Genomic DNA, 14,823 nt, shown 5'->3' on the forward strand with positions numbered 1-14,823 from the left:
TGTGCCAAAAGAGAGCTATATTTAAGCCAATGACAGCTGAACAACGTCAAGAATTGAAGCAAAGATGTGGAGGTTCTTGGAAACTAGTCCTGAGGTTTTTGTTGGCTGGAGAAGCATGCTTCAGAAGGGAGAAATCGCAGGCAATAGCAGGGCCCGGTCACAGCATTGCTGTGACATCCAAAGGAACTGTCTACTCATTTGGCTCTAACAGCTCAGGACAGCTTGGACATGGCACCACTGAAGAGGAATGGCGACCTCGACCAATCAGGTTGCCATCTTTTAAGGAGAGAAAGGGAGGGGGTCGTCGGACCGGCGAGGAGGTGTCACCGGAACCAAAGGACTCGCCGGTGAGGGTGGGGTGGGGCGCTGCGAGCTGTAGGTGTGCTTGACTTCTTTTTTCTTTTTTTTCTTGATTTGATTTCCAAATTCATTTCCTTTGTTGAAAGGTTTTTGGGTTCTCTTTACTAGGTAGCTGAGATTTGCGAGGGAGATCTCATAAGTGCATATGGGGTGGGCAGGAGATCTGCTTCTGCTGGGTACGGCACCGTTTCGAGGGAGATCTCTTTGATTTGATCTGCACTTATGAGGTGGGGGAGATCTGCACTTATGAACAGGAAGAAGAAAAAAAATAGAAAAGCATGGTTACTTTGAATAACAGCAAATTAAACCATTTTGGAATTCCATATTTGAATAGAGAAACAAGCTTAATAGCAACCAGAGTAACCCACAATTAAAAAGACATCCCCAATATACCAATCCCTCATCCATGCCAATCAACTAAAATCAAACGGTGCCTAAGAAAACTATTAGGTGCAGAAGCCAATAGTTTTAAACCATTAGGTGCAGAAAACTATTAGGGAGGTGGAGGGGGTGGGCCAGGGGGGGTTGGGTTTGGGGGAGAAGGGTGGGGGAGGTGGGGGGGTGGCCTGGGTTTGGGAGGGAGGGGTGGGGAAGGTGGAGGGGGTGGCCTGGTTGGGGGAAGGGTGGGGGAGGAAGGGCGGGGGGAGGTGGGGGGAGGGGGGGTGGCCTGGGTTTGGGGGTTGGATTTTTTTTTTTTTTTTTTTTTCAATTTTATATAATTTTAATGGTTTTTTTGATTTTTTGATTAATTTTTGTATATATGGCTTTTTTTTAAAGACAAGTCAACGTTTAGTGGTGGGGTCCGCGTGTGCCACGTCAGCGCCACATAGGCATTTAACGGTCTTCCTAACGGTCAGACTAACGGAGGTATTCAATTGACAAAAAACATAAGTTGATGTACCCTAATGAAAGTTTTTAAACCAGAGGTACCCAACTGATGATTGGTGTATAGTTGAGGTATATATATGTAATTAACCCTTAAAAAAATTAAAACAAAACTAACAAAACTTTTAAATCCTCTAAAAATAAAATTAAATATAACATCATTAATTTATATAGTTTAAATTTGGTGTTCACATCATTTAAAAAATCTATGTCAATATTGTCTACACTTTGTAACGGATATATTATTTTGTAAATTTCTATTAGTTAGTATACTAATCTGAAATATTTTATTATTCATTGATCAATTTAAAATATCACCGATTATAATTGGTAGATATATTTTGTTGATATATTTGTAATTGAGCATTTGAGCCTATAATTTATTTTGAGAAAACACAAAACTCCAAGCATGTCTGTGTAAAATTGTAAATACCCTCCAACAATAAAACAAAATACCGATCCTATCCCTACACCCATGAATCACAGCATAAGAAGAAACACCAGCAAAGCAAACAACGCAAACAATCCTCCGCGCACGTTACCACCGCTTCTCAATCCACCATTTCCGGTCGGCGGAGCTCCCGGCGGCGACTGAGCCGAGACGGGACTCGGCGATTCGTTGAGCACCGGCGGCAAGCCGAGGCCGTGGTTGACTTGGATCTCGAAGGCCATGCCGTGCTGGCACTGCACACCGTCGCCGGCGGAGGAGAAGTAGTAGGTGGGACCCTCCAGATTCAATAGCACAGCGATCGTCTGCGACTCGCCGAACTGGTCGTTGCCGCCGCCATACACGTACGTGTCGTCCGACGCGTCGTCGATTGTGCAGCTACGGTAGGTCGTTTCGTTGTTGGTTTCGATCACCGTCTGGTTTGTGATAGTGTTGAAGACTACAGTAAAGAACAAAAAAAACAAAATTTAATAAAAATAGAAAAAAAATGTGGAAATTTAAGCAATGCTGTATTTGGTTGAGCTGGCTTTGAATATAAAAAGAATTAGAGAGAAAAAGTCAAACATAATGAAGGCTAAGAAAGGTGGTTGGTTCCTGAGAAAATGAAATTATGATTTTGGATTATCGGGACAAATGTGATACTCTATACATCAAGCAATGCTAGCTAGCTGTATTCGGTTGAGCTGGCTATGAAATGTGAGAGGATGAGAAAATAGAAACTTAGAAAGAGTCAAAGATAATGAAGGCTGAGAAAGGAAGTTGTTTGGTTGCTGAGAAAATAAAATTAAGATTTTGGGTCATTGAGCGAATTAGCTTAAGTCTGAACTCTGAAGCGAAGAGCAAGAGAGTGAGAGGTGAGGGAAATAGTGAGCTTACTGAGAAAGTCGCCGAGATTGAAGGTTTCGGAGGCAGCCCAAGAGGAGTAGTTAGTGAAGGAAGTGTTGGTAGTGGCGTTGAAGAACCACCCGGTGGCGCCGCCCACGGTGTGGTTGGTGTATTTGGTTGCGGCGGGCGGGGTCGCTGCCGTGGCGGCTGTGGCGGTGATGGCGATGATCAGAAGCGCAATGACAACCGTCAGATTCGCCATCTCCGATCTGGTGAGATGAGTCTTGAAGCTAACTGGGCTAATAAGCTGAGGAGGTTTGCCTGCTTTTGTTTGTGTTGTCGGTGTTTTTAAAATTGAAAGGGGTTTGACAAATGGGGGTCGTGTCGTCTGTCGTGTGAGTTAGTCGCTCTGTTAATTGTTATTAAAGAATTGGGGTCGGTGACTCAGTGAGTCAGGGTACCGACCTTTCATCAAACAAATGAACGAGTACAAATTAGTCGACTAGGAGTTCACCAAGTTACAAACATAAAATAAAACTACGACAACTTGGGTCTGTCAACAAAAATTTACAACAGCTACAACTTACAAGACAACAACCCCTTAACAATAAACCCCTCAGCTACACACTGCTGCTTCCCAATCTGAAATTATAACAGAAAATAACTCTTTAAATTCGTACTAACAAATTCCCCCATAAAGAGGCCCAAAATCAAACCCTTTCCCATAACTGGATCATCTCCTCCCCCAAACGGTCATTCTGTAGGAATTCCCATTTCATTGTTTGGTTTATACATATTGAATCTAATAGTACAAATTTGCTTACAAAAATAATTGCATGACATCGTGAACCAATAAAAAAATCTGCATAACATCACTGATTTTCACATCAATAGACACAAAGATTAATATTATTTAGGTCTGTGATATGTAAATGAGCGTGCCCTTTCTCTTCTACCAGTTAAGCTCTGTCTATCTCACCAACAGAATTATAGCACAAATGTTGGTTGCATCTCAAATATTAATTTTCATTCATTCAGAAAGAACTATTTTTGTCTTTGAATTTGCCATTTTATACTCTACAGTACTCCTTAACAAGAATACATATATATCGAAAAGTTGTGATTTTCAAGTAGGATGCTTTAAACAGTTGGAATGCCTATTTGAACAAAATGGCTTTCTTGGGCCAAACTGAGCCTTGGTCAGGTTCCAAATTTTCTTGGGAGGCTTGTGATTAGTCCAAGTTGAGCTTATGAAATTGAGCTAGCTAAAAGGACAAAACAAATGGGTGTCATTAATGAGTAAAAAGTAAAATATTGATGTATGCCCATCAAGATTTTTACAAGCATGTGTATGCTATATTAGTAAATTACAGAAATATGTGATCTTGTGGTGATCATTGACAAACATGACAAGAACCTCCAACCGTATAATTTCAACACAACGGTGTGACCAAAGCACTATTTAACCTGTATATACGCTTGTGCTAAGCAAACTCACCAGACTTATAATTAGGATTACAAGGCTGAGAATACATGCAACTGATTTCTTCAACCAATAATTAGCTTAACATGAAGCGAGCCACTGTTGTTGCGTTTGTGGTTTTTCCGAGCGTGGTGTTGGCAACAGAATATTCTGTTGGAGATGATTTTGGCTGGCAATCTGGATTTCATTACCATGCTTGGGCTGATGACAAAACTTTCTATGTTGGAGATGTATTGGGTTAGGTGATTACTTAGCAGGCAGCTCCAGCACATTGCTTCCTTTTCTTTGCTGCATTCATCCCTTAAAATTGGTTTTGCATAAACTTCATTTGAATCTTCTTGTGTTGGTCTTCAAATTTGCACAGTTCTTTATAAATATTTGTTCCTGGAAATACGTATAATTATAAATTCTATAATTCACATCTTGGTTATTTTGTTTCCCAGTTTTCAACTACATCAGAGATTACAACCATGTTATTGAAGTTGATGCTGCTGGGTATGATCAGTGTCTTGCATCTCCAAACTTGGGTGCCTATGACAGTGGGAATGACAGAATGACCTTGAGCACTCCTGGGAACAAGTATTACATATGTGAATGGCACTGTGGCTACTCTGACCAGAAGTTTATGGTCACTGTCTTACCAAACTAGATTGGCACTGATGCATGTATGCCTGTATCTGTGTCTGCACCTACATCAGCACCCTGAGGACAAAAAGTGTATTCAGAAAACTTGGTTTATATTTTGAGCTTTTGGTGTCTTTTATGGGCATCTGTTTCTTTAGAATTTAGGGACTCTTATTTTTCTGTTATATTTTCAGATTGGGGAGCAGCAGTGTTACTGTGGATGTAGCTAAGCTGAGGGGTTTATTGTTAATAGGGGTTGTTGTAATTTTGTTGAGGGCTCCTAGTTGTCTTTTTGTATTTTGGTGGACTCCTTGTCCCCTAATTTGTACTCTTTCATTGGTTTATGTTTCTTAAAAAAAATTAAAAAAAACAGCTTTGTGATTAGGAAGTCCAAAAGGAAGGGAGGGATATATATGATTCGTATGGGTGATGTATGATTAATAATTTCTATGTTGGACAAAATTAATTGGATCATCTTAACTATTTTTAATTATCTTGTGTAAAATTTTTCTTATACATGTGAAATTTACTTGTGTGAGGATAGATATGTCTCATCTTTATTAGAAAAATGATATATAAGATGATCAGTTAAGATGATCCCAATAGCAGAATTTTAGATGAGGGTGCATGTAGTCATAGCGGAGCCACCCTAGGCCTAGGTGACATGTGCCTCTGCTGACCCAAAGTGGTAACTAAACTCATTTTTTTGGATCAAAAAGGTGGTAACTCATTTGAACTAATAAAAATGGTGTGAATTATTCTTATATATGGTTTGTAGACTAGACTGTAGTAGTCTAATCATAATGCTTGCCTATGTTTGGGTTGGGCTTATGTTTCTTTTCCTTTTAAGTTTTCTATATTAAGCCCACTTTTTTAGCTACGTGGATTTGGGCTTTTGTTTATGTATAGTTGTTGAGCTTCTGTTATAACTATAGTACCAACATTAATAAAATATTATCTTACTCATTTTACATTAGTAGGCCCAATAATCAAGTGTCATGTTGGAGTATTGGGGTAGAGACTAGAGAGTAGTCCTCTCCATTATCACACACACCATCTCTAACTTGTTGCAACTCACATTATTAAGGATCTGAAATCTAATTGGCCAAAAAAGAAAAAGGATCTGAAAGCTTTAGCTACATTAGAGAACCTTTCAGACAACCCTAAACACATGATATGGATGAGATGATTTCAATTTGTTATTGCGATTATATTGTTGATGAAGCTATAAATATTCTAACACATTGAGTGTTCACTACACCTTTATAATTTAGATGTACATTGTGACAGGACCGCCCCCGGATTTCACCCTGAAACCCGGAAAGGTCCTGCGGGAATCCAATTTCAAGGAAAATCCTACCGAAAATTCGGCAGAACCTCCCCTAAAAATGGACTAACCCAGAAATTTCAAGACCTGTTAAAAACACTTCTAAGTCATCAACCACCTCTACCACAACCAAATAGGGTTTCAGACCCAACAATTTCACAGAGAATCCAACTTAAAATTGTAGATGATTATCAGAGCTGCTATCCTAATACAAGGAATTTTCTACAAAAAATTAAATGACGCCTACAGGGTCCGACTAGGGAGATGGATGTAACTGCCTCGACGTTATTGGCTCGACCTCCACCAAAGCTACTACCTGGGGGAAACAATTTGAACAAAAATAGGAAAATGGTGAGATAACTCAGTGAGTGGACAGTTTAATAAAAATGAAAATCAAAGGTAAATATCTTTTCAGAAAACCCTTTATAACTAGATTTAAATTCTAAGACATCACGTTGCTTTTGAAATCCCCCAGTTTTAAAATCATTTCCAAGCTTTAAGAATATTATAAAAACTAAAGGAACTCAAAGAAAAGATAACTCAAAACACTTTTCTCAAAAGCCAATCATTTAATTTATCAAAATCATAATAAAATCGAAATCATTATAAAACTCGAAAGATATTTCTCACTTGAAATCCATAAAACACTCCTGAAGGTACCAATTTCATTTTCCACCATGCTATATACCCTGAATAATCCTGGCCATACACACGCGTGGAGTAAATCCAACACGTGCAGGCAATATCCTGGCCATACACACGCGTGGAGTGAGTCCAACACGTGCAGGCAATATCCTGGCCATACACACGCGTGGAGTGAATCCAACACGTGCAGGCAATATCCTGGCCATACACACGTGTGAATAAATCAGCACGTGCAGGCAATCCTGGTCATACGTGCACGCAGAGCGGCCCCCAAAGGGCGAAGCATCCCGACACACGGCCCAAAGCCTATATGTGCATCGTGATGGGTCCCAAAGACCTATTAAATCTGATAACCTGTAGGGTACTGCAAAGGGTGGTTTTGAAAACCATTTTCTATAACCAAATCATAATCCTTTTTCCACCAAGAATAAATATCAAGATACTTTTCTAAAAAGAAACTCAAAATCCATAAACCAACATACAAAATCCGAATCAAATTCAATATACAGAAATCAAATACTACTTTTCGACAAAACCGAAATATTAAATGAACCTTGTATATAAAATGAGAAACTAATTTCCTTTCCCAAAGTCCAACAACTCATTAAAACCAACATGTAAATATATGTTTTAAAAACTTACTTATGAAGCATTTGAAATCCGAAATCTAACATTTTCATCAAATCCCAAAACAAATTCAAACCATCATGCATAATAGGATTAATGAAATCTTTTATGATTTTATTTAAAAACCAAAGTTCGCTCACATTTGTTATTTCTAAATCAAACTTAAATAACCAAATAAAAAAAAACATAAATTTCATAAATCAGTTTAAGGAAGAAGGGTCCACTCACCGTGAGAAAATCTAATGTCGATCCTCCGCCGGATCGTCGCGAACCCCGATCGTGTCGCCTATAACACAACGATAAAATATGAAATTAGTCTCGACTCCAATACGTTAAATTTTGTGTGTTAATTCTAATGTCTCGCTAAACTCACGCTCGAGTAACGGTTATAAATCATCTTCCTCAAAACTATACGCTCTCTAACCTATTCCTAACCATCTCGAAACTTCCCGGCTCACACCAGCATCAACCACACCCAAACTCCTAATTTCTTCAAGTTTCTCATTAGGGTCGACACTTAGAGGTTTACTAGTGGATAAATTATCCAAAACCACTCCAACAATTTCCACAAAACTCAGCCAATCCATAGCAAATCCGAACTGGGTTCCAACCCTTGAAATCAAACTTCCCAAAACTCAAATGTCTCTAAATTATTCTAAATTTCAGATTCTAGATGACCAATGGGTACTTTAGGGATGTAAATCATCTCAGAAAACAAAGAGAAAAGCCATCAATTTGAAATCCACATAGGAACCCGAAATGGCCCTTCAATCCTCCAAAAATCCAATTTCCAAATGCTCAAATTGGTCAAGACAGAGTAAGGAGAATTAAAGCCCAGAAAAATGGAGGAAAACCCACCTGAAAACAAGCCGAACGGAGGCCGGAGAGGGTTGAAAAATCCGGCGAAGAGGAGCGGCGGCTGTAGGATTTTCTGGCATGTTTCTCGCGTGTGGGTGCTGGCCGGCGAAGGGAAAGGCCGGGGAGGTGGTGGTCGGCTTGTGGGGATCACGCCGGTGAGCCCAGCTCGGAGGGAGGTGGCTGGCGGCGTGATTTCCTGGTCGTGGTGGTGCTGTGCCGAGCAGGGGAAAAGAGAGAGAGACGCGAAGGAGAGAGAGAGCACGGGGAGAGAGAAAACTGGGTCAGTGGGGTAGCTGGTCGCCGGCCTCTGGTCGCCGGGAAGTAGGCCGGAGCTGGCCGCGCCGGTGAGAGGAGAGAGGGGGAGGTGAGTGAGCTCGGGGAAAGAGGGAGAAGTGAGAGTGCGGGAGAGAGAGAGAGAGAGAATATAAAGAGAGAGAGAAGATTCTAGAGAGAGAGAGATATAAAGGAGAGAGAGAGAAGGTTCTAGAGAGAGAGAGAAAATTCAATAAAAAAAATCAGGTTTTTTAAACCCAATTTGTCATTTTACGAAATTGCCCCTCGCTTCAAATGCCCATATCTTCCAATCTGTAACTCGGATTGGCGCGTGCCGCGTGTCTATGAAATCGTGGGTTCGAAACCTATCTAACGGACCCGAAGTCAAAATAGAATTCCCATTCTTTTTAAAAGTCAACTTTTGGTCAAGCTTAAATTAAAACAAAAATAAATAAATCAAAACTTTAAATCAAAACCCTTTTTATTTTCTAAATAAATATCAAAATCTTTAAAATTCAATTCCACATCCTTTAAAAAAAATCTCTTAAAACATAGTTAAATAAAAATTTAAATTTCTAGTGAAAATTTGGGTCGGGTTGTTACACATTGTCTATAAAAAATATCTTAAATGCATATTATGCAAAAGATATTTGAAATTTATATAGAAATTCTGCAGGTTCTTTGAATTACTTAGAGTTGAAGATTTCTTAATTGTGTTTGTCCAACTTCTAACGTGAATTATAAAATTATGATCGTGATTACTCAATTTACCAAATAGTGTTATTCGAGTTAGTGTGGGTTGGTCATATCCATCCAATTTATTAATTTAATGCTTACTCCTAGCTATGGGTGGGTGTACAATAGTCAATAATTTTAAAGAACACAATGTTTATTTATTTTTTTCATCATTTTGTTTATAAGAGTCATTTTGTTAACTTTGAAGTTAAGTATAGTTGTCATTCAAATTTTCATAACTATATAGTGAAACTATACTTTAACAAATTATGGGGTGAAAGATCAAATTTACGAAAAAAAATAAAATTAATAAAATGATTAATGAGTATTACGAAAAGTTATATTTGACATATCACCAAAAATAATCACACAAGGATGGCACATGTTTTCATGCATGCAATTAAAGAAGTTTTTTTTCTTTGTTACATTAGACCGTAAAGACGAGAAATTATTCAGTGTTCCGAATACACCACTTGGCCATTCCACTCAAAAGCTGCCACATGTTTTTTCTTTCTCCAACTACATAAAGGAACACTTCAGCCTCCATCATTTTTAGTTCTTTCTCCAACTAATGGCGTCCAAACTCCTTCTCCTCTCTCTCTCTCTCTCTCTCTCTCTCTCTCTCTCTCTCTCAACCCATCCCAACAACCATTGGATTAATGAACCCCACACCCTCCCATGGCCACTCCCCCAACGTCGGCACACCTCCTCGCCACCGTCGTCGTTGGAGTTGTCGGAGGTACTGCCGCGAATAATGAATTGATGGGTATGTGTGAGAAAAGTGTGAATTTTGTAGATTTTTGGTATTTTTTTATTTTTTAATTTTGGTCTGAAAGGAGATTTGGGTATCCATCTGGGTGGCTTGGTAATCTAAAAGTATTGTTGAGAAATACAAAATGAATGATTCCAATAGATTTTGGGCATTTTCAACCAGTCAATCAAAGGAAAATTAAGGCTGAGTGTGTGGCTAAAGGAATTGGATCCCCTGCCTTGCTTCTCTATAAGGCCGGTACTAGGTTTAAATATGAGCCTTTGAAGACAAAGTAGAGAGAGAAAGAGTAGGGAGATAGAGATTGTCTTCAAAAACTCATATTTGAGCCTGGTACCAGGCTTGCAGGGAAACAAGGCAGAGGATCCAGGTCTGTGGCTAAAATGGTGTGGCTTCCATGGATGACACATAATGAAGCTTAAAAGTTATGTTTTTTACATTTGAGAGAGCTGAACAGAGAATGGATTGAAAAAAAATGTGAGTTTTGATGTGGGTTTTTTGGGGTTGGACCATATGAGGTGTGTGCCTAAAATGGTTTTCAAGTTCTGAATTATTTTTTGTTGTAGAAGAATGGGGAGGAAGAAGGGAGGAGACGGGGACATGTAGCAACTTTTGAGTGAAATGGATACACCACTGGGATATGCCACGTGGTGTATCCGGAACATTGAATAATTTCTCCATAAAGACCTATTAATTTATTTTAATTATAATTTTTTTATCTCAATATTAGGGGTGGGTTTGAAAATCGAAAAACTAACCAAACCAACTTGAATTAAATCGAAAAAAATTAGATTTTGACAAAAATCGAACCGACCATCCCTTAGGTTCAGTTTGATTTTGATCTTCAAAAAACCATAAGAACCAAACCAATGACCTCCATTTTATTAGTGAAACAACATCGTTTTGCTTTGAAACTATAATGTTAACTTTGATTTTATGTTTTTTTTTTGTAATCTTTTGGATCGTAATCTCAACTTTGATTTCATGTTGCCTTTAAAAAAAAAAATTTCTTTTGGACTGTAATCTTAATAAATTTATAGTTTCTTTAATTTATTAGTTGTTGCATTAAACTTCCATAAATAATTTAGAATGTTCTAGGCTTCAAAAAGGACAGTTCAAATCGATTGAATCGAATCGAAAGGGTTTAAATTTGGTTCAGTTCGATTGTGAATAATTTTAATGGTCGAATCGAAAGGGTTTAAGTTTGGTTCAGTTCAGTTCGAACCGATTTCTTGTAATAGATTGGATTCATGATTCAACCTTAAAATCGAGCCAAACCGAATCGACACCACCCCTTTCAATATCTCATCCACACAAGTTACTAGGTTTAGACCCCCAAGGGCATAACCAAATAAAACATTTTACGGTGGAAAACTAGTACAAACATTCAATGAAGCTTTTGATAGAAAAAAAAACATTAACTAGGCCCCTCCCATTTTGGTATTTCCTTCAAGGCTTCAATTACAAGAGGTTCAATTTTATATTTCCCTTCCTCATTTTTTGAGCTTTTTCCTCATTGGGCAGGTGGAAAAAATAAATAAGTAAGCATGGCATGGTAAATAGCGTAAATAGAAATTATAGAATAAAAGATAATTTTTGGGTTTCATTTTTTTTGATTTTTGACTGGGCAACCACTAACCAGACCACCAGACCCACAGGCTTTCTTGTTTCTATTACCTGCGAAATCCACCATCTCTCGCGCGCCCAATTCGCCTTCTCTTTCTGAAAAACATCTATCTCCTTTTCTCTGTAATTTTTTTTTCTTTTCATTTTCTTTTCCATTTTCTGGATCAATAATCGCTGCAAAATTCATCGCCATTTCCGGATCCTATTTTTCCAAGGTAATCAATCAATTTTTAATCTCCTCCCTCGTTGACGCACTTTGCATTTTCATAACTGTTTATTTATTTTTGTTGAATTTTGAATATCAATGGTTATTTCTGTCTGATCTGTGCATTTTCTTTGCGCATTTCTTTAGCTACCACAACCTTGAATCGTTGCTACATATGTTGGTTGCGTTATACATACTCATACACACATAGGTTAGTAGTGTAATGAAGATGATCGATCTTCTGCATTCATGTAATCCACAATGCGCAGCTGGGTCGATCTCGGTTTCAATAGTTCAAACCAAGTAAATGTAGGTTCATATGTATGAGTAAATGCACATGTGACTGTATTGGGTTCCTAGGTAGATCTTTGGAATCCCTGTAATTATTTTTTCTGTGACTTAAAGGGTAGTCTTTGCGAACCGCATCCTTTGGCTTCTGAAATTTTGAGCAAAGGGTACACACATTAACTAAGCTTAAGACTAATGGACTACCATGAAACTGGGATTACTTAAGATGAACCCAACTTGGTACAATAAGCAATAGACTGCCAGAAGAGTTCCAAATGGAGATTGTTTCTTATACAAAAATGTTTAAACTGGATCTGGGTTGAAAGCTTCTTTGGGAGTTTTTGAATGAATTTTTGTAGCCCAAAGTGAAAATTTATGTCTTTTATGATTTCACCGGTCAGAAATGTTTTTGAATTGATTATAGCATCCATAACTTTTATCCTGTTTGGGTGGCAGAGTGTGTGAATATTGAATGATTTTGTTGAATTTATTGGTATCCCATTTGCAGCTTAAAAGTTATTCACTGCCAATTAATAGCTTTATTTTCTCCTAGTGTCAACCCCGTTGATTCATTTAATTGTTTGAACCGTTTCACTGGGTTGACTCTAATGATATGCACACCTCATTTATTTCTATATTTTTGTAGGTAACTCAGTGTATGCATCGTTCGAATGATTTATAGAGCTGTATTATAATGGAAGAAGAAGAGGAGAGGAAGGAGGAGGTTGAAAAAAATTGCAGGAAGGATTCAGATAATCGTGAAGTGGCTAGTGGTTTACAGGAAAATGTTGATCCATCTCATCTGGAAAATATTTATAATACTGATGGTGATGTAGTTGATGTAGGACAAAATAGCGTAACCTTGCAGGTGGTTGATTCTGTAACTAAAACTGTGGATGAAGACCAATTTGAGCAGGTTTCTTTGAAAGATCAAGCTAATACTGTTGGTGCATCTCAGGGTGGTCATGTGGACTCAAATCGATCATCAAATTCAGATATTGCTAGACAATCATCTGGTCTGTTTGAAGATGCCTCACAGACATTTATAGCGGAAATTAATTCTTCTGTGGTTGATGAAATGCAACATGATCAGTCTGCCTGGAACCCAGAGCAGGATGGACAATTTGGTCACTCTATCAAACCATCTATGTCATCCACTAGTTTTGATTCTGCTTTTTATGGGGATGTGAGTTATTCTCCTGTTAGTTCACCCCCAAAACCAAGGCCAAAACCTGCTATGCCAAATGTATCTCCGGAGTTATTGCATTTAGTGGATTCTGCCATCATGGGGAAGCCTGAAAGTTTGGACAAGCTGAAGAATATTGTTAGCGGTGCAGAGAGTTTTGGAAGTGGGGAGGAAATGGAGGGCATTGCTTACTTGGTTGTTGATTCACTTATTGCAACAATGGGTGGTGTTGAAAGTTTTGAAGAAGATGAGGATAACAATCCTCCTAGCGTAATGCTAAACTCTCGGGCTGCCATTGTATCAGGTGAGCTTATTCCTTGGCTTCCTTGGATTGGTGATAGTGATGTTATCATGTCTCCTCGGACACGGATGGTTAGGGGGTTACTTGCAATATTACGGGCTTGTACAAGAAACAGAGCAATGTGCTCAATGGCTGGTTTATTAGGAGTTCTTTTAAGTTCAGCGGAGAGGATTTTTGTGAAGGATGTTAATTCGATGGAGCAAATAAGATGGGATGGAACTCCCTTATGCTACTGCATTCAATACTTAGCAGGGCATTCACTTAGTGTCATTGATTTGCATAGATGGTTTCAAGTCATTACCAGAACACTTACAACTGTATGGGCAACCCGCTTAATGCTTGCACTGGAGAAAGCAATGGGTGGAAAGGAGTCAAGGGGACCAGCATGTACTTTTGAGTTTGATGGTGAAAGTTCAGGTTTGCTTGGTCCAGGGGAAAGCCGTTGGCCATTCACCAATGGGTATGCTTTTGCGACATGGATTTACATTGAATCATTTGCAGATACATTGAATGCAGCAACCGCTGCTGCAGCAATTGCTGCTGCTGCTGCTGCCAAATCAGGGAAATCGTCTGCCATGTCAGCTGCTGCTGCTGCCAGTGCACTTGCTGGTGAAGGCACAGCACACATGCCACGGCTTTTCAGTTTCTTATCTGCTGACAATCAGGGGTTAGAGGCATACTTCCATGCACAGTTTTTGGTGGTTGAAAGTGGTAGTGGAAAGGGTAAGAAGGCTTCTTTACATTTTACTCATGCATTCAAGCCGCAGTGCTGGTACTTTATTGGTCTAGAGCATACTTGCAAGCAGGGGCTGCTTGGGAAAGCAGAGAGTGAATTAAGATTGTATGTTGATGGATCGTTGTATGAAACTCGACCTTTTGAATTCCCTCGGATCTCTAAGCCACTTGCATTTTGCTGCATTGGGACAAACCCTCCTCCTACAATGGCTGGTTTACAACGTCGTCGCCGTCAATGCCCTTTGTTTGCTGAGATGGGGCCTGTTTATATATTCAAGGAACCAATTGGCCCGGAAAGGATGTCACGTTTGGCTTCTAGGGGAGGGGATGTGCTCCCTTCTTTTGGTCATGGGGCAGGGCTGCCATGGTTAGCAACGAATGTGAATGAGCAAAATATGGCAGAGGAAAGTTCACTTTTGGATGCAGAAATAGGAGGATGCATTCACCTTCTCTACCACCCCAGTTTGCTTAGCGGGCGATTCTGTCCAGATGCTTCCCCTAGTGGTGCTGCAGGTCAAGTTATTTCTATTTTTATCAATATCATGTGAATAAATTACAATGAATAATCACCAAACAAAATCTACAATGGATGTTGGATTTGGTCATGTGCACTAACACTATAT

General features: G+C 39.0%; 3 protein-coding genes across 5 annotated transcripts in view; 2 read left to right on the top strand and 1 right to left on the bottom strand.

The window, feature by feature from the left end:
* Positions 1–1,704: 1,704 nt before the first annotated feature.
* LOC147290743 (early nodulin-like protein 18) lies at positions 1,705–2,882 on the bottom strand. The gene is made up of 2 exons (XM_086238479.1): positions 2,570–2,882; positions 1,705–2,132 (listed from the first exon to the last, which is right to left on the bottom strand). Exons 1-2 carry the CDS (start codon positions 2,778–2,780, stop codon positions 1,726–1,728), a joined length of 618 nt encoding a protein of 205 aa, XP_086094605.1. The 5' UTR covers positions 2,781–2,882; the 3' UTR covers positions 1,705–1,725.
* Positions 2,883–4,087: 1,205 nt separating this feature from the next.
* LOC147290744 (blue copper protein-like) lies at positions 4,088–4,855 on the top strand. Its single transcript, XM_086235830.1, has 2 exons — positions 4,088–4,238; positions 4,445–4,855. The coding sequence occupies exons 1-2, from the start codon at positions 4,088–4,090 to the stop codon at positions 4,648–4,650; spliced, it is 357 nt and encodes a 118-aa protein (XP_086091956.1). The 3' UTR covers positions 4,651–4,855.
* A 6,633-nt stretch (positions 4,856–11,488) lies between these two features.
* LOC147290745 (WD-40 repeat family protein / beige-like protein) overlaps positions 11,489–14,823 on the top strand; it is a 29,245-nt gene continuing 25,910 nt past the window's right edge. For all 3 annotated transcript variants that reach the window (XM_086235193.1, XM_086235194.1, XM_086235195.1), the window contains exons 1-2: positions 11,489–11,700; positions 12,625–14,713. In XM_086235193.1, the coding sequence (XP_086091319.1) occupies positions 12,673–14,713 (2,041 nt within the window). In that variant the 5' untranslated portion in view covers positions 11,489–11,700; positions 12,625–12,672. The remainder of the gene's footprint in view (positions 11,701–12,624; positions 14,714–14,823) is intronic.

Source organism: Dryas octopetala, chromosome 3 (genome assembly GCF_963921425.1).
Source record: "Dryas octopetala chromosome 3, drDryOcto1.1, whole genome shotgun sequence".
NCBI classification, from domain to species: domain Eukaryota; kingdom Viridiplantae; phylum Streptophyta; class Magnoliopsida; order Rosales; family Rosaceae; genus Dryas; species Dryas octopetala.

Coding starts and splice junctions, on each gene's coding strand:
- LOC147290744 (XM_086235830.1), top strand. CDS start 4,088: ATGAAGCGAGCCACTGTTGTTGCGTTTGTGGTTTTTCCGAGCGTGGTG. Junction 4,239..4,444: donor CTATGTTGGAGATGTATTGG/GTTAGGTGATTA, acceptor TTTGTTTCCCAG/TTTTCAACTACATCAGAGAT.
- LOC147290743 (XM_086238479.1), bottom strand. CDS start 2,780: ATGGCGAATCTGACGGTTGTCATTGCGCTTCTGATCATCGCCATCACC. Junction 2,133..2,569: donor CAATCTCGGCGACTTTCTCA/GTAAGCTCACTA, acceptor TCTTTACTGTAG/TCTTCAACACTATCACAAAC.